At 42.9% G+C, this 27789-nt stretch overlaps 3 protein-coding genes across 6 annotated transcripts; 1 reads left to right on the top strand and 2 right to left on the bottom strand.

Annotated features, from left to right (window-relative positions):
* Window positions 1–893: 893 nt before the first annotated feature.
* On the bottom strand, window positions 894–6285 carry plk2b (polo-like kinase 2b (Drosophila)). The gene is made up of 14 exons (XM_037099094.1): window positions 5911–6285; window positions 5697–5804; window positions 5462–5578; window positions 5048–5177; window positions 4738–4921; window positions 4382–4580; window positions 4095–4242; window positions 3848–3942; window positions 3408–3540; window positions 3214–3294; window positions 2752–2911; window positions 2338–2467; window positions 2087–2197; window positions 894–1956 (listed from the first exon to the last, which is right to left on the bottom strand). Exons 1-14 carry the CDS (start codon window positions 6268–6270, stop codon window positions 1765–1767), a joined length of 2148 nt encoding a protein of 715 aa, XP_036954989.1. The 5' UTR covers window positions 6271–6285; the 3' UTR covers window positions 894–1764.
* Window positions 6286–7315: 1030 nt separating this feature from the next.
* Window positions 7316–14000, bottom strand: si:dkey-190g11.3 (uncharacterized protein LOC567059 homolog). 4 transcript variants are annotated; one of them, XM_037099100.1, is made up of 6 exons: window positions 13850–14000; window positions 10775–10954; window positions 9597–9701; window positions 9080–9220; window positions 8942–8992; window positions 7316–8856 (listed from the first exon to the last, which is right to left on the bottom strand). In XM_037099100.1, the coding sequence occupies exons 2-6, from the start codon at window positions 10940–10942 to the stop codon at window positions 8671–8673; spliced, it is 651 nt and encodes a 216-aa protein (XP_036954995.1). In that variant the 5' UTR covers window positions 10943–10954; window positions 13850–14000; the 3' UTR covers window positions 7316–8670. The 4 variants fall into 4 exon arrangements, 3 of the variants coding, with proteins under 3 accessions (XP_036954995.1, XP_036954993.1, XP_036954994.1); XM_037099098.1 differs by having other exon boundaries at window positions 13754–13998; XM_037099099.1 differs by lacking the exon at window positions 13850–14000 and adding an exon at window positions 11532–12835.
* Window positions 14001–15082: 1082 nt separating this feature from the next.
* Window positions 15083–27321, top strand: rab3c (RAB3C, member RAS oncogene family). The gene is made up of 5 exons (XM_037099095.1): window positions 15083–15367; window positions 16549–16773; window positions 20818–20936; window positions 24208–24332; window positions 24878–27321. Exons 2-5 carry the CDS (start codon window positions 16549–16551, stop codon window positions 25066–25068), a joined length of 660 nt encoding a protein of 219 aa, XP_036954990.1. The 5' UTR covers window positions 15083–15367; the 3' UTR covers window positions 25069–27321.
* The last annotated feature ends 468 nt before the right edge of the window (window positions 27322–27789 follow it).

Genomic DNA, 27789 nt, shown 5'->3' with positions numbered 1-27789 from the left:
ACACAATGCGACCAATTCTGTCATTTCACGAGTCTGTCTCTCCTTCCAGCTGCCTCTCGCTGTTTTTTGCAGTCTCTCCCTCAGCATTTCCGACCCACCCAGCTGGCCTATCTGCTCATCAGTGCCCTTGTCTGTATCCAAAGTAACACAGTGCCTGTGTGTGTGTGCTCGTGCGAGACAAGGCCGGCTGTACTGAACAGCCACTCATCTCCATTTATCATGGTGGAAGAAAACTTAGCCTCCCTTGAACCAGAGAATAAACAGCATCCGTGTAAACATGCTTTTTTTTTTTTTTTTTTTTTTTATCACGACCATCACTCTCTGTGCCCATTTCCTGTTGCAGACAACAAGTTTACAGATAAAATACTTGCTTTGACTCGGACTAGTGCACAGATATGAGTGTAATTAAGTTTGAACTGAGACCAGAGTTCATTTTCTGGTTTGCTTAAATGCACTAAAATCGTGTTTTGAATACAACTTAAAGGATGCACTATGTGCTTTTCGGATGAGAAAATGAAAGAAAGGTTATATTTATAACAGGTGCACTGTGTAGTTTGGTGGAAGACATCTTAATCAGAAGAGAAAGATCTTCATTGGCCCATTTTCTTCTGTTTATTTATTTGTTTGTGCCCAAACAAACACTGAATAAACAAACTGACCTTAATCTCATGCTGTTTATAACTCTGTTTATATTTGGCGGACCCTGCCACCTTCTCTAGCTTCAAACAGCATCCTGGGGAGCTTATTTTCCTCCGAGAGCAACTTGTTTACGTAGTGCCCCTTTAATAGGGTAAAATACCAACTCTGAAAATGTGTTCATGTTTCTAGGCAGGTTTCAGGCAGAAAGAGACAACAATAAATGTTTCTTCAAATCAATGAGAAGGACTCAGAAGTGGAATTTCTTTTTAGAAAATGCTCTTTATTATTAAATAAATAAATACTGCACTTTTCTGTCACAATAAGTTATTTAGCACATTTTCTACCAAGGTGATAATGGCTCCATAGGGGTCCTCAGAGGATCCCTGGTACATTTTATTTTTTTTAAATGTCATTCTGTTGTCCTGCCTCGCCCACTCTCCCCTCAGGTCCCCCAGCTCCATGTGCTGAGTCCGTCTGTCAGTAAAGACAACTAATCACAGTTTTAAAAGTTGGTGTGATGGTACGTCCCTCGCACTCACACACACTCTCACATACACACACTCACGCACACACACACTCACTCACTCACTCACATATATACGGCCGAACTGTGGAGCACCTGACACACATTAACAAATCATGTCTGTGACACACACACACTGTACATCATTTACAATAATCCACAGCATCAGTTCATGGATCATCTCTATAAAACAGCCTCGACTATTCTGTACACGTTGTAAGCTGGTGCCAGCCCAGCGTTTGTCTTTACTTTCCCCTCTGAGGTTCACATTCGTACCAACATCCTCATCCCAACAGATCTCAGTCTTTCCTCTCCTCCAACAAATCAACATACAAAACAGCCCTTTTTCCATCCTCTGTCCTTGTGCTACATTTCATTCTCCCCCCCATCCATCCATCTGTGCAGTCTGTCCATATTATTTTTTCACCCGCGCATCTGCCGAGTCACGAAGGTGTGACGGCGTAGGAATGTTAATTGACTTTTCACAGATCCGTCCTCAAAGTCTTCCTTCCCTCGCACAGATGCCCTCCGAGTCCTGGCTCTGCTGCAGCACTGCAGTAAGCACAATGGGTGGGTGTAAATCAGTCCAAACGAGTGGGTGTTTAGCTGCATCTCTGCAGAAGCATGTTCAGGGAGTACACCATGCGTTCGCGCAGGTCTGTGGGGCAGCCGGATGTCAGCAGGGAGCTGAGTTTGAAGGTTTTGGAGACGCGGTCCTCGTTGATGTATGTCAGCATGTACTCATCCCTCTGGCAGCACAGGATGATCTTGGTGTGGTCATGGTAAAAATTGATCTACGGAGAAAAGAACGATTTATTTATTAGATAACACTCACTGGAGGTTGTTTTTTTTTTCTTATTTCCTTCAAATGCATTGCACCTAAACACGGCTCCTCTGAGCATGCCCGGCAACGGCTGTGTTTACCTGGAAAGTGCCGTCGTTAAAGAGCATCATGAGGGCGCGGTCGGACTTGAGCCACTGCAGCAGGTAGAGTCTGGGCATGTGTGCATCCGTCATGCTACCAAGGTCCCCGCCCTGAGAAAGCAAAGGAGAAGAACATCAGGATTAGACAGGCTGCGACATGAGAGATACCATTTCTAATGCTTCAGGGTGTGGGGAGGCACATCAAAGCACAAGAGAAACAGAGGAGAGGGGGAATAGAGATATCCACTTACATCCATGAGGTTCTCCTCCATGTAGTGGGAAAAGTACTTGAGCACGGTCACCTGGCCCACAAAGTGCTCAGGAACCTCGCAAGTGGGGAAGACGGAGCGCTGGCCCAGCTCTGCATAGTAGTGGATGGTCCTGAAGAGGCGGAGGGAGGAAACCAGTCAGAACAAGGAATACTTAACAAGCAACAAGAATCACAGGTGGATTTCTTTCACATGTGCATGTCTGTGTCAAAGAAGAACTATAATGTACTCTAACTTAACAAACCACACCTTCGTTTATCTGAAACCACTAACAGGTTCTTCAAAGTAGCTCTGCACACTCCAGCGTGCTTAAACAAGCCATTTGCATTACATGTAGTGACGAACAGCTTTCAAACTTGAGGGTGGAGTGTTGCGAAAGTGCCGGATGGTGCTTACTTTCTGTCTGGCAGGAGGCTCATGTGAGTGCCGTTGTTGAAGAGAACTCCCACGGTGTGATCAGACAATTGGTAGCCGAAGCCGTACTTGTTGGAGTAGTCCACCCATTTAGTCACCCATTGTAGGCTGCAGCTGTTAGAGCCCTGAGGAATGTCGTCCGCTGTGGGGCGAGAACACAAGAGGAGGAGGATTAGGGCGGAATTAGAGGGATGATTTGAAGAAAAAAAAGAAGAAAAAAAAACGACAGGCACCGACTTTGTTAAGGCACATTAAAGTTATCTCAACAATGAGCTCGGAGGAGGGTGTGTCAACGAAATCAGGGAGCGTCTCTTTAAAGATCAACTCTCTGTTTGGACATTTCAAGGTCAAACACAGAGAACGAGCTTTGACTGTATCACTAGAACTCTGCGTGCGATTATCTGATCACTGACTCCATGAACATCCTCTCAGTGGTCGACTCACCTTTGGGCATGCTCTCCAGACATCCCCTCAACACACTTGCAACAGTCTCGGCCACGCTCCCTGTTGTGCTGTCTTCCAGGCCTGTAGAAACAACAACAACAACAACAACAGGTGAGCATCCATGACACTCTAAAAAAAGGAGCATGATGTCAAATCTAATCACGCGTCTCTGTGCGAAAATGAGGCGCACTCACATTCGCTGCTGCTGCTGCAGCTCCCCAGACTCCCTCTGACGATCAGGCGGATGGTATCTCGCGTCGTCGGGGACTGGCTCTCTGTTGCCGGGGCGACGGGGCTCTCGGCAGATGGCGGAAGTACACTTCCATTCTGAGGTGGGAAACGGTGACGACAGGGAGTTAGAGTCTGCAAGTTTAGATCATCTCTTCCTACTATGACTCAGCAGTCACCCACAGATTCAAAGTGGTTCGGCTTCTAAAGGTTGGAAATAAGTGCTTTTAGTTTGTTCTGCAACTGCAGCTCGTTGTAAAGTTTAGCACAGCGTCAGAGTGACTCATTGGAGTCTCCTCGACATGATACCGCGGATCTACCCATTCACTTAATGGCTCTGCGAATAATGTATTTGCAAAAATCACCTACGCTAGATGTGTTCTGTGTTGAGTAAACAGCCGCTTACCTCGGAAATCTTTTTGCTCTGCTGCTGGCTGATGACTGTTCTCTCCAGGTCGTGCTGCAGCTTGTAGATTTCCTCTTCTTCTTTGGTTAACTTATCTATCATGAATGACAACACACAGAAATCAGAGCATGTTTGAGATTTAAAAAAAAAACAAGCAAGTAACCAATGGTAAAATATAACTGGCTGGAGTGACAGGTGGCATTTTTCTGCAGCACCAGGGTGGCTTGGTGCTTGATGCAATACTCACTCAGAGTCTCGTAGTATTTGACCTTGTCCCTCCTCCCACCGAAGAGCGCAGCGGCAGCTTTCTTGAAGAAGCTCTTAGCAGGACTGGAGACGTGGAAATCTGGTGCCGAATGGCAACAGCTAGGCGGCAGACGCTCTGGACTGAAGCCCTGCGGAGAACAAAAAGTGGGTCAGCGCGCGTCTGGTGGGAAGGGGGTCACTGTTACACTCCTACACGTTGACATTTAGACAGATACAGACGGCCACAGGGAGGACCGGGCAGATATGGAGGTGAAAACTGTGTCTAACCTGCGTGAAGAAGTCGTGCCTCAGAATGTGGTCCAGGTTGGGTCTGTCCTCTGGGATCTTGGCGAGCAGGCTGGCGATTAACTGCTTGGCCTGAGGCGACAGGGAGGAGGGCAGGGAATAACGCGCCTCTCTGATACACCTGTACGTCTCCTTCAAGTTGGTGGTTTCAAATGGTGGTCTGCCCAACAGCATTGTGTACCTGGAGCAGGACAGAGGGGAAAAGTGAGCATATTTCCATCACAAAACCTTTATCAGACAAGTGACTGCAAGAAATAAAACATTCTCAAGTGTCATTTCAAAGCTGATTAATTAAAAATTACTACGCCTAATGGAGAATTTACAGTTTGCCTACTCACATTACACAGCCCAGGGCCCAGATGTCTGATTCGCAGCCGTGGCCCTGCTTGTTGAGCACCTCGGGGGACAGGTAGTTGGGAGTTCCACAGATCGTCTTCCTTCTGTTTCCTGCCGGCTCCAACTTGGCAGCCAGACCAAAGTCCCCGACCTTCAGCTCCATGGACTCGCTCACAAAGAAGTTACCTGTCGGGGGGAAGAAAAAGGAACGGTGGCGATCAGCACTTGATATTCAACCCAGCATGAAAGGCTTAACACGGCAAAGGTTGGTTAAAGACAAAGAAGTGGGGTGGTAAAAAAAAGATTTCTCACCGAGTTTCAGGTCTCTGTGAAGGATCTCTTGTTCGTGCAGGTACCTCAGACCGGACACAATCTGTCTTAGGTAATAACGCACTTCTGGCTCAGTGAGCACTTTGCGAGCCTTCAGGATGTGGGCTAAAGACTGCAGAGAGACAAATCATACAGACGGATCGGTTATAGAGCTGTAAATAATCATGTTTTCCTCTGTGAAGAAAAAAAACCACACTTGATGTTTCTTAATCCAATAAAACTGCATGGACTTCTATACATATATTTGCTGGATCAGAGTGCTCTTATATTGGTGACAGACTGTGAGCACTACATTTGTGCTGCCTCATTGGCTTTAGGTGCAATGCAGGTGTTGCCCAAATTGGAGGCACAAGCAGTGGCAAAGCGTAAAAAAAAGCAAGTTGCTGGAGGACTTACTTTTCTACTGCAGTACTCCAACAGGATGTAGATGTTCTCCTTGTCCTCGAAGTGGTGATAGAAGTGCACAATGTGTTTATGGTGCAACACTCTGTGCAGCTCAATCTCTCTGTCAATCTAGCGGGAGGGAAAGACAACAGCAAGAAAAAAAATCGGTCACAAACTGTATCTGAAGGCTGTTTTGGGGGGAAGAAGACTGTCGGAGCGGTGCGTAAAGACGCGGCTGCGCGCTTACCTTCTCCCGCTGGTGAGGTTTGGAGACGCGCGCGTGTGGGATGATTTTGGCTGCATAAACTTTGCTGGTGGAGAGGTCGGTCATCTCGTAGCATTTAGCAAACCCTCCCTGGAAAGAGGAACAAATTGTGTTAACTGCTGTGTCTTCTGGTTAGGTGGTAAATCCAAACAAAAAGAGAGAGAGATTTTTTTTAAACATTTTTTTTTGGCGCTACCTTGCCCAAAACTTTCCCCCGGCAGTAGCACTTCCCCGTGGCGGGGTCGGTGATAATCCTGGCCATCTCCGAGGGCCCGCTGCGGTCATCCGGCCTCTTTCGGCGGGGCTCGCAGGACCTCGGCTCACACATGCCGCTGCTGTTGTTAATCTGCGGGGGCCCGCTGTTTCTCCGTACTTCCATTAGAGGTGGCTTTTCTCTTACAGTCCCGCACTCCAGAATGCAGCCCGGAGAGTCCGTCTCCGAGCCTTTATACCCTGGCACCCTCCCCACCCCTTCTGTCTGCCGCCCTCTGCCTGACGTCACGGTGTGAAATGAGAGCATGAGGTCTGCTTCATATCGATTACCCTGCATGTACATGGGTGTTACTGACGGCACAGACATGAAATCAAAGGGGTCTGGATTTTTTTTCTTTATGGATTCAGATTAGTATTTTTGCACCAACAGTCGCCAACCAGAACATTAACAGCGAGGAAGCAAGACATGTTCTGTGGTTTAACTAGTGATAAATGGACCTTTAGTAGTTTATTTATTTGTACAATTTGGTGCAAAATATAATTCAAAGTGTTGGAGGTCTGATGCATGAGATCGATATGGAGGTCCACTCTGCAGAGGATAAGCATGATCAGTATTCCGTTCAGGCTCACCTCGTCCTGTGGTTCAGCCACACACTCAGTCTGGAGCAACAGCGCCTTCCGGTGGAGAGTCTGGAGTCTGAAGTGTTGCAACTAGACAGTGACGCGTGACACCTGATTGGGGTGATTAGTGAGGTGTGTGCAGAGGGATGAGTGGGAAGGATGCAGAGGTGGCAACACATCACAGGATTTGTTTTGGTCTAGTTTGCAGAGGCAGTTATGTATTTGTGTGCACTGAGTCAGACAGTGTCACTTCTCAGTATCATTGTATATTCTGCCTTTTATATTTAGTTTTTTCATGAATGCATCTTATTTTATTTTCTGTTAGGCACAGATATCGACACTCTTTGTTGTAAGCCTATTGAGTGTTTGTGTTTTAATCTGATGTGACTGTATTTTTGAGAATTCTCTCGCCCATGAATTTCCATTGGGATTGATACAATTCTACATAATGCACAGTGTCATCCTCCTGTACTCTTGAATAATCATCTCTGAGTCTTCACTTATGACCCAGGAGCAGCGTGTGGCTGCGTCTGCATGACTTGATACCTGATGACTTGAATGACTTGTCTGTGTTCATTTCTTTTTTTTTCTTGTCCTTGTTGATCTTTGATTGAGAAGAAATAACAAGATATTTAAGTTTTGGTTTGATATATATTGAATCGCAACAAAAAATTCAATTCATTAGCATATTTCTTTGAACAGGTTGGACACATTTGAGACTCAACTATGAACTTTACTTGCCGTTTTTACAAACAAAAGATGACAAATTCTGCTTAATATGCCTTTAATAAACTCAGATTTTGACACAAAACCAAAAACGAATGACTTGTTCATTAGCCAACTGTCTAATATTCCAGCAAATTTGACTATTAACAGACACACAAACAGACGGCCGGTTACTTATATAACCACGAAAGTGGTGAAAGTGCTTCTTTCTCTACCCAGTGACATTTTCCATAAGACCCTCACGAGTCAGGTAAAACAGATCATTACCCATCACCTGTGAAGAAGCTGCACACAAGATACAAACACCCGTGTGCAAAAGCCTCAATAGCCGTCTGGGAGACAGAAACGAATCTCAGAATGGCCTTGAGCTGGAGAAACATCCATTCACATAATTTTCTTTTTGGAATAAACACAAGTAAACACAACATCCAAAATCTAATAACACCCCCGACTACAGGGACAAAAAAGCTTTTCAGTCACATCCAAAGAACCCTGCTGCTATACAGGTTTATCAGTGTCGGTGTGGAAATGAAATTATATTACAACTTTATATTTAGGTAAATATGAACCATCGTCAACTTATTTTTAAGCACATTGGTAGCATATTGTCTCTGTGTGAGTCATTATAAAACACATTATTGCCTTATTCTGCACGACCTTATTCTGGGACATTTACTAAGAGTTTTCCCTCAATTCCCCTATTACTGCTTATCTCAGTGCTGGCCTCATAACACTTCTGTTCTTATATAACGAAACATATAACAAGTGTTAATAGTGTGCACACAAATCAAAATTAAGTCTTTATAATGCAGAATAAGTTCCCCTTTCTACAGCGAGGTGTTGCGAATGAATGGCCGATCAGTTGTAGATTATGGTTCTACAGAATAAGGCATTAATTGGTGCTTAGTAAGAACTAATAAACAACCGATATGCTACTGCTATGCATATTAATAAGCATGGTCATGTTTAGTATGTGCCCACTAATATGAAGTGTTACCACCGAGGCCATGGCAGATTAGATGGGAGTGCTGTGATGGTATTTACTAAACAGGAACAGGAGTGACAGTAAAGGTTTGGTCTGTTCTGGCAGTTAATAGATTGGACAAACACCGCAGGGGCGAAGTGATGTCAGAACCATCCTGACATCATTCTTACTCATGGCCCCTCGCATCTCCCCGGCGTTCAATGACGTCCTTCATGGGGATCATCAACTGATTTCTCTGGAGCGTCTCAGTGACTATCTGCTAAGATTTGTTTAGCTTCTTTGCATGGCATTCCTTTAAATGTCACATTGTTCCTCAATTCTGGTTGACGAAAACACAAAAGCCTCTGAAGGATTTAGTGCCGTAGAGAACGACAGTGCTGTGAAACAACATTAACTGTTGACTGGGACTCATCACACAGCCGTGTTTGGTTCTTTTCTCAAGTGTGAACGCACGCTGCCCATGTCATAAGCGAAAGTCTGGTCCAGACCGGAGCCGGCAGATGATTCCTGAGGCCAGTCGGGGAAAGGAAAACGACAAGCGATGACACGCGCATCATCAGGAAGCTCTTTCAACAGCTTCTCACCCAGCACCTCCATCTGTTAACCAATCAGAACAAGGCTAAATGAGTCCCTTGAAATGCTGTGTTTGCTGTGCAGGATGACTTAAAAAGAAACTACCAACCACTCCTGGGGCAAGGAAGGCTGTCACATTGTTGTACGCAGACAAATCAGTCTGTAAAAGAAGGAAAGACACAAACATGATTATATAACAAGTCTGATCAGGATCAGTAAAATAATTATTTTTTTGGGGGGGTCCAACCTTCCAAAAATCTTTGTTCACAAAGGTCGCCTGGCCAGAGGACACTCCTCTCCAGTGGGCTTTGCTCCTGGCATAGGTCACCAAAATGGAGTTGATCTCAAAGCCGGTGCACCGGAAACCGGCGGAAGAGGCTGCGAACACCTGCAAACATCTGGAGATGTGAAATACAATCACACCGTCTCATTTAAGAAACCAAACACAGAAGCACACACGACAAACTAAAACACCAGGAATTTAAAATCATGAAAAGCCGTCAGATGTGCACTGTCAACAGAATAAATGCTGTCAACGTTTCTGCAAAGTTGTGACAATGCTGTGGTAACGCAGCGGTTAGGTTTAGTTACAAAAAGGGAACGCTCTGGCATGTTTTGGCTTAAAAAACTTGCTTTTGTCGCCACAAACCACGTCACCTCAAGCTTAGGGTCCCACAAAATGTCTAATTGTTTCACACTGCACAATTAAAACACAGTCTCAAACTAGTCACAGTCAAACGCTGTCACTGGCTGAGCCCACTTACCACTCTTCCATCTCCAGATCCCAGATCTGCTAAGCGACCTGTTCGTCCTTCAAGCAGCTTCATAATATTCAGAGTCTGATCATTACTGGAGGGCAGATAAGGAACCTGGGCCACAATGCAAACAAACAGTCAGTCAGTACAACTAACAAGTCATATTATCATTATCAGAAGGCTCCCTAGCTATCAAGGCAGTCAATTAGTGCTCTTTGTCTACCTTGCTGATAAGTCATTATTAAATTCTACAGTAGAGAGAGAATTATGAGCTAATATAACCTCCCTGGCAAAGGTATTAAACCTGCAGCTATTCTAATAAGTGTAGCGCTCAAATGAAAAAGCCTACGGAGACATGATTTTGTTATTTTTCTTGTACAAACATCTCTGGATGGGCTTCATATCAAGTTCACCTCTGCTCACAGCAGTCGAGTTGTCTAAGCGCCGACTATAACCTCGAATCTGATGTCATCCTCGCTGTCAGTGGAGCCTTTTCTATAATGTCTGTTCCGGGTGAAACATAAAGCAGGCCTCTTTCTTTAGCTGAGGGTAGACCGGGTCTAATTTGTGATCACGTAAAATTCCACTTTTGAGCATAACATGTTTTTGTGCTTGTGGCTGAGAACAGAACAAAACAAGACAAAGCCTCGTGAATACAGGGCAACAGTGAGGGCAGAAGCAATCGCATTTTGATTATAGTCAGTAAGTATTAGAATTAGTTTTAAGAACACTTGTTTGTGCTTAAAATGCACAAAAATATGCAGATTTCTCGGGAGCAGCCTGTACACATCTTCATTGTTACCTAACCTAACTCATAATCTGCTCCTCATTCTCATGTTTCCTTGTTCATTCTGTACTGACACTGAAGAAGAAAAAAACAAGTACATGATCCATTATGTCATAAAAATAGCTCCCTGCACCAGATGCACTTCAGATTACACACTGCAGCGGATGGGGCTGTTCTCATAATAAAACACAATCACCGTTATAGACTTACCGTTTTCTTCTTTTCCCACATTTGTCCCTCGCACGGAGCACTACGCTCCAAAATAAGCAAATTATCGTTAATGTGCAAGTCATACTGCGCGTCAGCTTTTTTTTTCTCTTCAATTTCACACATGCAGCATCTGATATTTGAAAGACGGCAAAGCAGGCAGGTAAAAACATAGACAGGTAATATCGGGCACCTTGAGTCTCCAGGGGACTCTGCGGAAGCCAGGGGTAGCAAACAGGCTCCATACTCCGTACACGCCTGTGAGCAGGACTCCCAGGCAGGCCGAGAAGGCGGGATGGGGTCTGTCGGTCGAGAGGACCCGGCTGTGGTCTTGAAGAATTACCTCAATGGTGTCTTCCATTGTGAACTGTCACTAATGTTGTTAAAAATACACTGTATGAGAAAAGATATCACTGCAGCCTGCACAAACTGTTCCTATTCTGTAAGAAAATGTGTCTGAAGAGCTCCAGAACTAGCAAACTTGTACATGACTGATACCGGATTACTGAGGTCAAGACTGATATTGATATGAAATGATATTCAAAAATTTGATAACAATATAGCTGTAAATCAAAAAGAAAAAAAAAAACATTTAAAAAAGAAACCGACAACTGTACTGTTCTTCCGTACGATATACTACGGGGGGATGTGGATGTCAGCGGCTACCTAGCTACATTCATGATAAACAGTGAGGGACGTACGGATGAGACTGTACACAACATACAATTTGTTTTAAGTCAACTAAAAAGAAATAGAAATAAAACTTATCTTAAACACAGTGTTTAATTTGAGCACAACGACATCCTGCAGTCAAGTGGGATCATCAGTATCATAACTGTTAAAGCAACCGCCACTGTCAGAAAGACTGGGACGTAAAGAGATAATATCTTAACGTTTTTATGTTACGTTTAGTCACATTTGACGACGTCCTTTCTCACTCTCTGACGTACCATCTGGTATTTCCACAAAAGTTGGATTAACAGGCGCTGAAATGAAACGCACTGTTACCTTGATGAAATGACCGATTTCTCTAGTTGATAACATTTGGAATACCGAACAAAATATATAAATAATGTCTAGTCATTTTAACGTGAATAGTATAGTGAGTAGCATATCACCAAAGAAACCGACAACTGCCGCTCTTTGCTAGCTAGGAAGAGCTAGCTAGAGTTTGCGGGACATCGTCAGAGAGTCGGGCATCTGCAGCGGAGCGAAAACAGTGTGTAGAGCTGGAATATTTTCACACCTTACTCTGTAAATGGAGGGTTTATTTCAACCAGACCAGAACACTGTAGGATGACTGTTCAACGATGGACAAAGACGGCTCAATTGAGTTTAACTCAGAGTATGTGGAGTTTGAATAAAGTGTGTTTTACAGTGAGTAAACGAGCCAAGTAGCTCGTCTTATTCTGGTAAAAGAGAGAAACTTGAATTTATTTCTTGACATTTTGTGGGTTTATTTTGCTCATTCATTATGCTAACAGCTAGCATTATATTTGCTAGCTGTCAATACAAAGTGCAAGACAGGACGGGCTAGGGGCTAGCGGGTTAGCATGCTAACTTCAGTAGACATCTCTGCAAAGACACATGGACATGTTTGGCATTATGTGAACTCGCGGGTTTTTCCTCACTCTGTCGGTAATGTGAGCAAATTTTTAAAAATGTTTTAAACTAAAATACCGGCCACATGTTACAAAGCGCTCCTTTTGATGTGGACATTTTACATATTAAATCTTTAAATTGACACATTTTTGGGGGAAAAAGCAGATTGCTCCTAACAAAAAAAAAGTGAAGGGAAAAGGATGCAGATAAAAACGTGATATTGTTTAGGGATAAAAATGATAACATATACTGAATAAACCAACACTGGCTGTCATATTGGTGTAGCCAATTTATCAGTCAAATGATTATTGGAGTATAAATCAAGGTACTTCAAAGAATCCAGCCTGTCTAATGATTTTTTTATTTTTGTAATGTAGTTTCTGGGCTGTCTTCCTCAAAGGTGTCGGCGTGTAGTATGTTGATAAAAAATTCTGCGGAGGCAAGGCTGGGTGGAATGATAGAGCAATCTTTATTAAAACAGACTTGAGCCTAGCATCCGAACAGAGTGCGGCCACACCTCTGATATTCTCCAATCTAGGGCAAAGTAATGCCAAACGTTTTTGCCCCTTCTTGCCCTATCGGAACTCCTACGCCTTCGCTCTTAGGAATTCTACCAAGTGCCACCCCCCTTTCTCTGGTGTGGGGGCCTTTTTTAAAGTCTGTTCTCCATAACCGCCTACTTGTCCCAATTGGTCACTTTGGTGGGTTCAAGGTACATCTATCCAATGGGAAAGAAGAGAAGGATGGGTCTGCCTCACATCCTCTATGAAATAACTTGTGTGTGTTACTTAACTTTGCTGATGTCAGCTAAAGTGGACAGGATGGTCTCTCTACACTTAAATGACAATGTATACCTTGAGTCAGCTCTTAACCTCCGGTGTGGGCTCCTTCCTGTAACTTATCTCTGAAGCCCACTTCAGGGCTGATCAGGGCTCCTGGTTGTGGGGACCCTCACACTGTCACATTCCCGCAGTTGTCTAAGGGGAGCATCTGGTCCCATCTCATCCTGTCTTCCTCCTATTCACTATTGTCTTAGAGCCCAGGACGTGTAGGAAACACACAGATACTACAGTAATTAAAAATCTGAGGGTGTAATATACAGCACATGCATATCATGTATTTGTCACCTGAATATTTGGAGCTGCTGAATTTTATTTTGGAAAACTGGGCGAGCTTGCGAATAAAAAACAACCAAAAAGAAAAGTCTTTCTTTGTTCAAGATCAAGAAGTTACAGATCAACATGTCGCAACACGTATTTGATTCCTGCCCATATTGGCTTGTTAATCATTAAGCACCTTTTCCCAACAGCAGGTGGTGCCACCGCGACCTCTGCTCGTGCAGAAACATCTAGAAAAAGTTTTTGTTTACCACTACTCCTGTCCTGAAATCATCACAAATTACACCTTGATTCATCAAACAACCACAAGATTTATGTTAAAGAGGAGATCCGCCACTTTGTATTACTCCAACGCAGTATTCAAACAACCGATATTCCCGGATCGTCTGATTCTGGACGAGACAAATCGGTGCTAAATATGAAGTGAATGAACGAACTGGTGAGAAACTTACTCAGGAGCGAGATGCACGCATAAAGTCTGCTGCTCTGCTGCTCTGTGTGAAGTTATAACACCGATCTGTAGAGACGGACGTGTTTGTGCAGCCTACCTTCGTCTGCTGCTGCGCACACAACACACAAACACACACAAACACACGGATCCTCCAGTCAAAGGGCGGTCAGTCAGCACCATATCCCGCCTATAAATCCACACACGTCCTATCAAATGTCTAGCTGCTCAAACTGGCTGATACCAGACTCATGGCAGCGTGAGCCATGGATTGTATCCAGGCTGTGCCACCCCTCCTCCTCCTCTTGAATCTGGTTTATATAATGTGTGTTGTGTCTGGGGCTGCGCTTGCTTGCGTTTTAGCGCACGGTGGATTATTCTGAGCAGCTGTAAGATGAGTAATAGAGGGCAAACAGGAAAAATGAGCCCCCTCCAGCCCTCACTTCCGCAGTTTGTCATTTTGCACCTCTCGCATTAATTATGCAGCTCATATAATCCGCCTGGCAAAAGAAAAAAAGAGGAAGCCGAGGTGATTATAATTGCAAAGGATGCCCCCCCCCCTTTTTTTTTAAATTCACTTCCGCCACTTGCTTCCATTGAAAGGCACATGATAATAATATTCATCAGTGCACACACACACACATACTCAGGCCTCTCTTATTTGCTCAGCCGCCTGCTCTCTGATGCTGGGCTGGATGCATGGATGGATGGATGGGCGGGGGGACGGCTGCAAGACCCGACCCAAGAGTGACGCAAAAAAGGAGAGGCCATTATATTTGCTTCCTGAGGGGAAAAAGAAAAAAAAAAAAAAGATTATGCTGTCCAGCTGGGAGTTTATTATAGCTCCTGGAGTAGAGAGATATCACTGAGGCTAAAAATGGACTTGTATGGAAAGGTAAGCTGCGTTATTTTTGTATTATGAGAGAGAGAGAGAGAGCATCAAGAAAATCACATCAGATTGATATTTAAAGATTTCCAGAGAGAAACACATTTTAGTTTTTATAATATTCTCTTATAGAACGAGGATCGATAGAAGTCTGATACTTTCTTTTCTTTCTTTAAATAAATAATAATAATTAAAAGAGGCCTAACTAAAAAAAAAAAAGGTTTTGTTTTTTTTCTTCCCTGCGCTTCCTCATTAAATCGCACAGCTGTCGGCAGATGCGACGCGCCGCATGCTGGGTAGTGTAGTCGCACCTCCTCGTTTCGCCTCTGCGCTTCCACCGGCCAAAAAACTACAACCCCCGTCTTCTTTAAGGCCACCAACGCCAGCACCAGCACTAAGTGACGTCAGAGACACGCACGAAACACTCTTTCCCCTTTTTTCTTTTTTTCCCTGCTCGTGCTCATCTCACGCGAGCCAGCTCAGGGGCGCGTGCCACATCCGACGCGGAGAAGGGGACAGCTCCCAGGTGCTGAAACTGGTCGGCGCTCCACAGAGAGAGAGAGAGAGGCACACTGAGACACAGAGGGGGGAAGGAAACCGACGCCTGCGTTAGAGACAGTTATTTTAAAAAAGAAAAGAAAGCAAGAAAGAGAGAGAGAGAGAGAAATAGTATCCGTATTCTGCAGAACAGGGGCAGATATACAGATAAAGAGCCGAGGCCTTCAAAAACAGGTTTGTTCACACAACGTCCGTTCATTTATTAATAGTTCTGTGGATGAAATGACCTCCCTGCCCAACAATCGCTCGTCTATAACATTTAGCTGGCGTCTAGCATCGTGTGCTTTCATATTTAGCTCGACTGCTGTTATCATGGTGTGTGTGTTTGTGCGCGTGTGTGTGTGCCAACATTGCACTGATATTTTTCGAAAAGCGGTGTCCTTGCAAATTCTGCCTCTTTTTTTTTCATACACGGAAGCGAACAGAAACCCGGTGCAGGATGTGCAGGATGGAGGTCCGGCATCTTTCTTTCTTGATATAGAGCAGCCACAAGGAGAGAGTGAGAGATAGAGAGAGAGAGCTATAGGCTGTCCATGTTTGGCATTAAAGCGCAGTGGCTTTGTCAAAACATTCACCTTGGGGCAGAGATGACTGTGCTCTTGTCGTCTTGGTTGCACTCGTGTCCTCTTCGGTCGATGGCTTGTACAGGAAAAAAAAAAAAAGATAAAGATAAAGATATGCTCGGTGTAGGTTGTTGAGGTCGAGATTCATCTCAACCATACCCCCTTTTGTGGGCTGTAGTTTTTTAATAAGGAGGATGACCTAACTAGATTGCATTCAGGTTTTTTTCTTCAAATATGAAATAAAATCATCACACACAGAACTAGTAAAGTGAGCATGTGGATGTAAAGTATGACATAAAATAGTTACGTTTTTTTTTTTTTTTTTTTTTTAAAGAATTTAAAGCAGTATTTTGCCCCAACACAGAAAACTACTGTAATATAATATGTAATATAATTTATATTTGTGTTTAATATCAATAATAATCATTTTACTTTCATTAGAGGAGTCATTTTCGAAGCTCAGCTCATTATAAACCCTGCTTATCTAATACTCAATCAATACAACAGCTTGCTGTGTTGGTCATGCTGGTTTGCCTGACACAGCCTTCTGTCACCTCTGATCTGTGGCCTGTTCAACAAGCTCGTGCTGTACTCCGTGAGCAACATTAGCTCTTTTCTTCGATCCCTTAACTTCCTGGACCCTGTGCGACATTAATTAGAAAGTTCTCAAAACAAATAATCTGCTTTTTATTTGTTGCAGACGCTCCACATTCCCTCTGCGTCATGGCTCTGTAAAGCCTCACATTAATTCAAGGTGAAGCGCCTCATGCAATCTTTTGTTGTTTATTTCAGATGGCTGCCACTCAGGATGTGAAGGGGAAGGGGGAGGGAGGGGACCAGAACTTTGACTACATGTTCAAGCTGCTGATCATCGGCAACAGCAGCGTGGGCAAAACGTCTTTCCTGTTCCGCTACGCCGACGACGCCTTCACCTCGGCCTTCGTCAGCACGGTGGGCATCGACTTCAAAGTGAAGACCGTGTACAAGAATGACAAGAGGATTAAACTGCAGATCTGGGTATGAAATATTAACAGCTCCAAGCATTAAACATGTAGAAGTGGGCCTAGAAATCCCTCTGCTTGCAAAGCCAGACTCCATATAGAGTTTCTATATAATCTAAAAATGGAGAATAGAGTGCAAAGCAGCAACAAACAACACACTTCATTTAGGTTTTCCTTCCATGTTCTGTCTGTCATGCCGACCACGCACACATTCCCATTTACTTCACTAAATTCCAGAGCATTTGCATGTTGAAACACTGGAAGAAATCAGTTTTCTGTTGTCCTCCAAGGGCTCCTGGAGGACTACCTAAGCTCTAAGGGGGAAGGGGCTCTTCAGAGTTGCCCCCCCCCCCGCATCTCTCTTGTTCGACTTGTCTTTGCGTTCCTGCAGAGTGACTCCTGTCTGTGAAAGGCTGTCAATCTATGCCCAGAGCCCACTTTCCCTCCGCGACCTCTGCCCCTGTCTTTCTCTGCTGATCAATATGTTTCGAGGACCGTGACAGGAGCTCTGTGCTTAGCAGCGTCCTGCGCACACAGGATCACCTTTGCAGTCATTCGTCATGGTTTGAGCACTTAGGACAGATCATGCTTGCTTGTTAGGCGGGGACATACTTACCTTTACATGTCTGTTTTTATCCAGGTACTTTGCATCGTGTCATGTATGTAAAAGCATAGAATGTAAGCTAATACTACTTACTTTACCATTTGAGCTTGGGCTGGACAAAATATCAACATTACATCATTACTGTTAAATTGTTATATGACGTAAGTGTTGTTTTTTTTCCCTGGTTTTAAAGGCTGCATTACAGTAAAATTATGTATCTTCTGAGCTTACCGGACAGTTTAACTCAATCTTATACTCGTCTTTACCTTCTTAGTCACTATATCCACATTATTGACGATTATTTCATAAAATATCTCACAGACCATATTTGCCATTTTCCCTCTGACATCATGCTCATGGTGGGAGGATTAAACACTGGGATCACACATAACACATTAGCTAACATTAGCATTCAACCATTTTGTAGTGAACATTTGTGTTTGTTTTTATTTTCAGGCTCAGAATATGTCCAAGATGTCTGCTGATATTTAAGAATGATGATTTATGCTTTTCCTGTCCTATTATTATGTGTGTTAAGACTATCAACAGTCAAAATTAGCTGGGAAATGGTTGAATTCTTTTGTTAGTTCTTCTCCTGCGGAAGCTAATGGGTTATCAGATATGTTGGATTACTTTGAAATACATCCCGGTGAAATGATAGCAATTTTTCAGATTTCCTTAATTTGTACGACTTGCAACGTGGAACACAGAGGTATAACATTTAATCCTCACACCCTGAGAGTGATGTCAGAGGAAAATGGCCACCACGTGATCTCTGCAATATATTTGCAACACTGATATCGAGGTATTTGTTTAAAGATAACACAATATGATTTTAAGGCTCAATCGCCCAGCCCAATTTTCAGCTTTGCAGGTATAGATAGGTTTACTTAAAGTTTTATGTCATCACAGATAATCTTGACAACATCAATTCAGACATAAAGGACAATTTCACTCATGAAGCAATGTTTTTCACCATCCCATCAGCCATAATGTAATGTCAGTGATTATATTTCAGCATCTTAATTTGCAACAAAAAACATGTTCAGTTCTTTGTTCCTGGATGAAAACAAGTAGCGCTTCAGCAGCGCGCTTAATTAATTGCAGAAAGCTTCGGGAGAGGTTGTATTGTGTCGTCTTGGTTTGGAGACAGATGTAAGTCTCAACATCACTGACAGGAGACTAGTAAGTGTTAGTTTGGCACACAGTGGGGAAGAAACACAGAAGCAACACCTTCCTCAGAATGTGTGGGAAACCGGAGGATGTCTGAGGCTGTTTTAATTAGGAGTTCTGTGAGCTGTGGAAGCAGTTTGGATCAGAATACCTTTGAGACAGTGGGGAGACACGTATGTAAAAGTTTTTCTCGCTCTCTAGATTTATATCACTTTCTTTTCCCGTCGCCATCTCTCTCTTTCCTCCTTCCTTTCTGTACCACACCAAATGCCAAGTTTCCTTTACAGGCTTTGCTCTCTCTTGTCATAATAGTTGTCTTTTGCAGCAATTAGCCATCCCCAGACATTTGGTTTTCGCTAATCACATAACGAACCAAAGAAGAAGTGCGCCGGCAGGATGTGAAAACTGAATTTGAACAGTCAAATGGCTGGCTAATCGGGGTAATGTGTTTTCATCATTAGCAAAGGCAAGCATATTCAGAGAGAAAAAGGATTGTCTTTGCATCCACATAATTGGCCTGTCCGTTTTAATTAGGCGCAAAGAGAGCTGAGACTTACAGTACCATAAGTGGCCATTTACGGTGATGGCTATTGGCTAATGTCGTTGTGGTAGTCACACCATCAATCTGCAGAGAGATAAAAGTGTCAGAATGCATCACAGAGTCGTCCCCTGTTGTCGTATTTGGCTGAAGTGAATGAAACACACCGCCGAGCGCTGCCAAGACGAATCTCGTGAAAACCCTGATTTTCACTTTATGAAGAAGAGTTGAGGCGAGTGTCGGCCTCCGCTCTACTTGAAGTAGTCAGCTTCTTAGATTGATTTCTGGCGAGCTGCAAGACTACAAGCGAAGCTTTTCAAGGAGCTCCAATTCGCAGGGATCAGCATTTTTTCTTTCTGTCTTTTTTAACGGGGAATAAGCAAAGCGGCTCACTAAAATAGACTGGAAATGCAAAGGTCATTGTCAAGCACGCGGGCAAGAATCAATAGCATACTGAAACGTTTCAGACTGTAAGTTAAAACAGAATGCAGATAATTGTAAATACTTAGCTCATACTATCATGACTTGGCGTATCCACAGTAAATACATCCAGTGAAACATGTTCATCACCTTCTGTTGGTTTGTTCTGAATGTCAGCCCATAAAAAGATGCTATTACCACAACAAACACCCTCTGCTGACATTAAAAATGCACACGTTCACATGCAATATCTGACAAAAGGTCCTAGCCGTGGTGTTAGTGTGTGTGTGTGAGAGCTTGGCAGAATGTGAGCTCTGTCCCTGTGAAGTGAAGGTCAGAGCTGTCCTCTGGCTATAACTGGCACACTGTTGCAACCATGTGCAGACTGATAGAGAGCAAAAAAAAAAAAAAAAACAATGTGGCAGATACAATCCAGTGCAGCCTGTCGGGCGTCTGTTTAACAAGAGCCAAGTGGGGCATCCAGAAGTCCTCCATCATGATTCAGAGAAGGCTGCAAACACACTTGTTGTGGGTGGAACAACAGTGCAGTAAACAGACATTGCAAACATGAGGGACGTCTTTGGGTATTTATTATTATGTAACTTATCTACACAATTTTCAGGGCGGGTAGTTTGAGGGAAAAAGCTCAAACAAACACAAACGCTCACATATCTCTTCCTCGTGGAAACACTCACTGTACAAGCGCATCTTCTGTCTGAATTGGGGATCCATTAGCCTTTTCACTGACATCTGGTAGCAGAAGCTACAGCGGGCACTTGTTTCCAGGGCAGTCTGTGTACAATGTTCTGCTCCTCGAGCACTGTATAATCACTGGCTTGCTCGGCCTGTGAGCAATTTGTTCAGCCTTATCATGAACAGCAAGCAGTTCCCCGTGGCTTTAATCATCCATCCCTCCCTTTTCTAAAAAATGCATGCCATAAGCTGAGCTCTGAATGCCGCACCACCAAGTGTTCAGCACAGCTGAGCAATTATTTTATTGAGGCCGGGAAAGGATCAATCGCCTCAGCCAGAACTGAATCGCTGTTTCGGGCAACCTCATCGATGCAAAGCCAGCGAGGCGATTAGCATAATGATTGTTTCGACATCATGGACACAAATAAACGCAGCCATAAGTAAATGTACATCTTCTGAAATATAGCTCCCTCGATTGCAGCCAAGTATGTAAAAATAGCTACATATTAATAATGCACTTGTCTGCTCACTTCCCACTTGCATGTGCTGTGCAGGGTCATGTCAGTGTGGCTGAGCCTCACAGTGCAGTCAGGCGGCTAACAGAGATGCTAAATCATGTTGTCTGCGTGTAGGACACAGCAGGCCAGGAGCGCTACAGGACCATCACCACAGCCTACTACCGCGGGGCCATGGGCTTCATCCTCATGTACGACATCACCAATGAGGAGTCCTTCGGCGCCGTGCAGGATTGGTGAGTTCAGTTTTTGTATGGCCATATCCACAAATCACAAACCGCTTCCTTTTTCGTGGCTTTAATGCAATAATTTGATATCCTGCACTCTTGACATTGCACATTTTCTCCTCCTTCTGATACAAATCCCCAAAGCTAAACGGTTTACTCCTGACAGCGACAGTATATTCCTTTCGCTCTGATATTTGGCTGTCTTGTTACGTAGCGTGTATTCTTGTATCTCTGTCAGGATCCCAAGGAAAACTTGTCAAGGTCAAGGCTCTTGTCCATTCATGAGTCATGCAAGCGTCTGGAGGCTGAACAGTAGCCAGGGCCCAAATGTCGGTGATTTATGATGATGCATTCTTCATATCTAAAACCGGACTCGGGAGGGGACGTTCAATTGGCTGCAGAAACCAGGTTTCTGGGTTACGATTCTTGCTCCAGAAAAGTGATCGCGTCATCATCAGCGCAAAGAGCCAGGAAAGCCTTGAGTCTCAGCTCCGGAGCTAATTGCGTGCTTTGATTTACATTTTGCTGATCTTTCTCCTTACACCCCGACTCTCTGCAGGTGTTGTGGTGAGAAAATGTCATCCTCCATTTAAGTTACACCCTGCTGTCCTGCACAGTTATCTCTCTCTGCCAGCCCAAAAGAGATTACGGGTGCACAGAATGAGCATTTTCTCGAGAGGGAGAATCAAATGGTCTTGTGATGTCTACTGCAAGGAAAACGATGATATGACTCACACAGACTTGACATAGACGGTGGCGTAGTTTTGCAGTTGACACGTGCATGTGGCTTGCACCCTTTGTAGGACTGTGACAGTCGCTATTAAGGCCAGTGTCTGCTTAGCCCGCATCACTTAGCTAGCAGCGTTTGACAGCTGCTTGAGGAAGCATCTGTCCAGGCCAAAGCAGCTGCATTTAACAAAAGAGAACCTTATTAGGATGCGTTATGTTAAAATGCTTCACATTATCAACCTGATTTGTGTTGGAATACATTTACCATCATTATACAGCAGGAAACACGTCTTCCTTCTAAAGAGGGGTCGGCGCCAGACACACCTATTATTCTTTTAAGGCCGGTCTGACACTTTGATGGAATACTGCAGTCTGAGCGCTGTCTGTGATGGGTGTCTTAATTAATGGAGCCAAGTGTGTCACTGACAGCGACGATCCCTGTTACCTGTGAGCTTACTTAGCAGACTGTGCACAAATCAGTCAGTCAGCCGTGCACAAAGAAAGAGCCTCCCTTTTCTTTTCTTTCTTTTTTTTTTTTTTAAACACCCTTCATATAACCACTATTCTTTCCTCTCTTGCCTTTGCCACCGGCTTTAATTCCACTTTCTCTTTCTCCTGGTTCCTTGTGACAAGGTTGTAGGAAAAAAAAAGAAAAAGTGGGGGTTGCCATGGCAACGGCTCCTTTCCCCCAACTGTGCCTGAATTAAGCTTTGTGACGTGCTCATTTCCTGCCCGTGACAGAGACAAAACAGGGAAATAATGTAACGCTGCAATAAAATGTCAGACTTAAACGATAACACGCTAATTAAACGATTTTATTACAGCATTTACTTTCCTTTATCACCTGTCCTCTCTCCTCCAGAAGCCAAATTGTTTTAAAATCACCGTGTATTAATGCAGACTCTTCATTGCCTGCGTATCTAGCTCTGTTATACGAGATACAAATTGTTTTTTCTCTCAGTGAATCAGCAGCTGGTTTCGAACTGACCCACATCTGAACTGTTATAACAAGTCAGAACTGGACAGAAGGGAGGAGGAGTGCCAACATCATGCTGTTCTCTCTCCTTCTCTCTCTTTTGGAGTCGTTGTTTCTTCCTCTCTTTCTTACTGGCTCCATCTCTCGCTACTGCTTGCAGCCTGTGGTATGATAGCTGGCCTACTTTTAGTCATACAGCAACACCACAGGAGATATTTGTTCCCTAAAATCCCTCTCGAAATGCTTTTTCTGAAGTTAACGCAGCGCGGGCACCTCTCTGTAAGCTCACATTACATTTCTTGTAAATGTTGAAATGGTTGTTTTGCAGGAACTATAACCATGGCTCATGGTGTAAATGATTTGTTAACCTTTAATGTTCACATAGTTAATTTTATCATTTCCTTCACAGCACAAACAGTTCTCGCTGAGCTAAGTACAAATCCAATTTACAAATCGGACAGACCATGAGGCTGCAGCGCATACAGCAACATTTCTTCCAAACATTTAAATGGATGTTTTAAAAAGATAATTAATTAAGAACAATTAAGAAAATAATGAGTATGTAAAATCAAAAATGTTGTCTTTGTTAGGTGTAGGCACAATTCTTTCCCACTTTTTGCTTCCTTAACATACTAAATGTAGTCATTTGTCTTTATGGGGCAATAGTAAAAAAAAGTAGTATAATTTCTTCTACCATTCAAGTTTCAAAGAATTGTAGAAATATTAAATCATTCTCATAGCATCATGACATTATAACATTAAAGGGAAACTCCACTAATTTTACACATTAAAGGTCCCATATTGCAGAAAGTGAGATTTCCTTCAATCAGAGAAATGTAAAATATACCTTTCAAATAAGCTGTCAGAACCTCTGTAGGGTTGTGGTGTCACAACTATACAGCCAATACCAGCAGCAACACCCCCAGCATGGCTGATCCTCTGCAGAAAATACCACCACTGCAACTGAGCTACTGAGTGACATCACTGGAGGTAATCTATCAGATTACACGTAGCATCGCCTGGAGCCACAAAAGGCTTTATACTACTTTTTCCACATATGCGGTGGCACTCTTAAGGACCTGTAAACACACTCCAATGTATAAAAATAGGGGAGTTATCCTGTAATTTGCCCAACACAAGCTAACTTAACTACACATTTGCAAGACGAGCATCTTCTGTATAGTCATCATTTACAGTTTTAAAGGAAAGTATGACAAATATCATTATCTAATGGCTTGAAAATCCTGAGAAAAAAGTGATTGCATGTTTTTCAGTCCTTGCTGAATTGACCCAATTTCCACTGCTGCCATCAGTGACTCAAATATAAAACCATGCCAATCCCACGGTTATGCAATCACTGTTCATGACTGGTCCAAATGGTGAACCAGCTTTACATGTCGTCCTTTGCTCCTGCCATCTTTCACGTTCATTTCCTGTCCAACAAAAAGTGGCACAAAAACAACCCCAACAAGCTTCTCCAGAACGTAGCAACAGCGTTTATTTATTTATTTTTTTAATTGTTTGGTTTTTCTTTTAGTATTTGTTTCTAATTATATCTAACTGTTTTCTAATTAGGTCAACCCAGATAAAAACCTACTCGTGGGATAACGCACAGGTGGTGCTGGCTGGAAATAAGTGCGATATGGAAGAGGAGAGGGTGGTGTCAGTGGATAGTGGCAGACTGCTGGCGGAACAGTTGGGTAAGTCTTTGACCAATATTCATCCTTATGTAATTTCAATTGGATGGTGCTTTTGTGACTTGCTGGTACTTGTGTTGTCTTTTGTCTACGACTGCAACCAACAATCTATTTTCTAGATGATCTGAATGATTGTTTGGTCTATAAGATGTCAGAAAATAGTGAACATATAGATAAAAATGTCCATCTTTCTCAAAGTTACTCAGAGTTCAAGGTGATGCCCTGTTTTGAGCCATTCAGTTTGATATGTTTTAACACAGCAAAGAAGGAAATCTCCATATTTTAGAGGCTGAAAACAGCGTTTTCTTTCAGTTTCGTATGAAAGATTACTTTAATGATTATCAAAATGTTGGAGATTATTCTTCTGAAAACCAGCTCTACATTTGGGATATCATCAGAAATGTAAAAGCAGCTTTGGTCTTAAACTTTGAACGGCAAACATGACTGTCAAAACTTCTCTTAAAAAAGAAATCATGAATATTCATCATTTGCTCGTTGTCTTTGGTCAGCCCTGTCACTTCACGTTACCTGCTCTCCCTCTTCCCAAGGCTTTGAGTTCTTCGAGACCAGCGCCAAGGACAACATCAATGTGAAGCAGACCTTCGAACGTCTCGTTGACCTTATTTGCGACAAGATGTCCGAGAGCTTGGACAGTGATCCGGCCGTCACCACAGGAGCTCCCACTGCCAAACTCACAGACACCGCTCCGCCCCTCCAGCAGCCCGGATGCAACTGTTAGTGACTGATGTCAGGAGGCAAAGGGGAGGGAAGCGCAGGTCCCGTAAGGTGGTAGAGTTGTGTCCTTCCTCAGCGTTATCACTCCTTCTAGTGCTGCTTTCTCTGGACTACAGTTCAAACCCTGTTTAGTGGTAGAATTACAAAATCCAGTCGTTATCTCTCAACTTTATCACCTTATATCAAGAGCAAATAACCAGAAAAAAAAGAGAAATGGCTATTGTAAAATGTGTAACATTACAGGATATCTAGATATCATAGAGACACCATATTCTCATTCTTTAGCTAGTTAGTATGGTTATAAACCAAGTATATTTGATAAGGCTTGAAATAGTCCATAGTCATGATGTACAGTTAATCCTTAAGACCTTTAAAATCTTTAAGACCTAGAATAATTATGAAATGAGGGATAGAGTCAGTGAGTGCTTTAATGATTCTTTTATTCTTGTTTTTTGTACGGTATGTATTTTCCTTTTATAGGATTATTCTGTCTCCTAAAGCTGCCAAATCTATGATTTAGTGCACTATAGGATGTAGCGGCTTTCTTTCATGTAATGAGTGTGTGTGGCTGTGGTGTGATTGTACAGTAAGTGCGCGTGGGTTTGCATGGGTGTGAGTTTTAAGTCGCAAACGAGTGCAACTTAGTCATCTCAAAAAAAAAAAGAAAAAGAAAAAGAAAAAAAATCATCTACCTTGGATAAAAAAAGTGGCCTTTCAGCATCTCCAACACGGCCTCTGTAAGTTCCTTCGTCATGCTTACTTTCAGAATGAATCCAGTACGTATAATGTTGATGTGAGTACTGTTCCATGTTTTTTGCTGTCTGTAGATGTGTGATTTCTCTGATAAGTATACCTGTTAAATCTTAAAAGCAACTATTTCTATGTGCTTAGCCTCTCAGATGACCCTTTATAGTTTGATGCGACGAGCATGCCGCCAACAACAACAAAAAAAGGTCAATCACGTGTTCTGTTTTGTCTAAAGGTAAAACCATCCAAGCAACAACTTCGCTAAATAAAGTCTCACACTGACAAGGCACAGTTCAGTGTATTTAACAAAAACACCTGATTAGCTCTGGCATGGAATAAAACAGCCATATATATATACATATTGTTTAACTTTTGAGTCAGCATGCTAAAAATCCATGTTCGTGCTAAGATGTTAAATCCCTTCAGAAGGACAAATCTCATCATAGACATACAGTAGTTTAACATAGGCAGCATATACAGTACTGTAGTGGTCTTAACGATAATAACTTAAGTCCATATAGTATGAAACATGTTTAAACAAAAATCACGATAGCCTTTCAGTTCTGCAGTTTATAGAAAAAAAATAAATAATGATGTGCCAAACTTTACAATCCCTCCAGCATCGTCAGTTCTTTGTTGCATAGTTGAATAAAAGCTCCAAAAAATTGCATGAAGTCACTCCTGACTTATCTATGTAGATTTATATAATGAGATAGTGTATATATGTCACTCTGTGTTACAGATTTTAGGAGCATTGTCGCGGCACTCGCCGTGAGATGCAATGGGCCAATAAGTGCAATATTTTATGAATGAAACCCTGTACATAGTTTCCTCCCGTCCCTGAGTACGACGACTCTATCTGCAGTATGAATAAAGGAGTGTGCGCATGGTTGCAGCCACTGAATGTGTGATTTAGTGTGTGTGTGTGTGTGTGTGTGTGGGTGGGTGTGTGTGTCTACCTGCCATATTGAACAGACAAATTACGTAATATAGTGTATTGTTTGTGTATACCTTTTGTACAAATGTATTCACGTACTATATGCTGTTCCTGCTAACTGTTGGGTGTTGATTGAACTTGTGTTATCATGTCAAAAATGCAGTGTTATTGTGAACGATAGCCAGGGGGGATAACTTAGTCCACACCACATGCCGTACTGTTGTAATTCCCAGACAAAGGTAAACTCACAAACTGGTTCAAAGACCCTGCTCATATGTGTGCACACGTGCTCTGTGCGTGTGCATCTGTGTATGTGTGTGACGATATCATTTAACGCAAATAGCCATGACAGAAATTATCTTATTGATCCTCCAGTCAAGATTCATTTAATAGAGGAGTAGATACTATATGCAGCAGTTCAGATGCCCAAACCGTCATTCTGGTCAAAATCTCATCTTTAGAAACAGTATGACTTCACATATAACTGAATATATTTGTTTCTCCGAGTGCAAGCAAAGTAAGAAATAATATGTTTTTGAGATTATAGGAAATAAATCAGATTCTATCAGTGGGTGTCTGTGTTTTCTCTCGCTCTCTGCTGACTGGACTGAAGCATGATGGGAGGGGGAATCTGGTGGCTGCTGCCCTCTAACTGAGACCTGGTGTCTCTTCTATCGGTGCAGCTCAGGTGCCTTGGATCATTTCTGGGACTAGTGCACCACCTAGTGTTGGAGAGCTACGCCTGCACCAACATGTCACCGCTGGTGGGGGGGTGTGGAACATTGTGGTGGTCAAATGTGGTACTGGGCAGTACAGTCACTCAACTTTTCTTGATTACTGACAGTTATTGCAACTTTATGTTTATACTTCAGTACATATCAGAGGCAAATATTGTAGTTTTTACTCCATTTATTTATATAACTTGATCACTCGATGCCTATGAACTCAACAGTACATATAAAATAATTAAAACTAACGTCCTCTCAGCTACTACCACATTAAAATGCTTAAAGAGTTTCTGCATAATAATATAATTTTCAA

Source organism: Acanthopagrus latus, chromosome 5, assembly GCF_904848185.1.
Source record: "Acanthopagrus latus isolate v.2019 chromosome 5, fAcaLat1.1, whole genome shotgun sequence".
Lineage (NCBI taxonomy): Eukaryota > Metazoa > Chordata > Actinopteri > Spariformes > Sparidae > Acanthopagrus > Acanthopagrus latus.
Note: the sequence above shows the minus strand (reverse complement) of the source record. Positions and strands in the feature narration are given on the sequence as shown.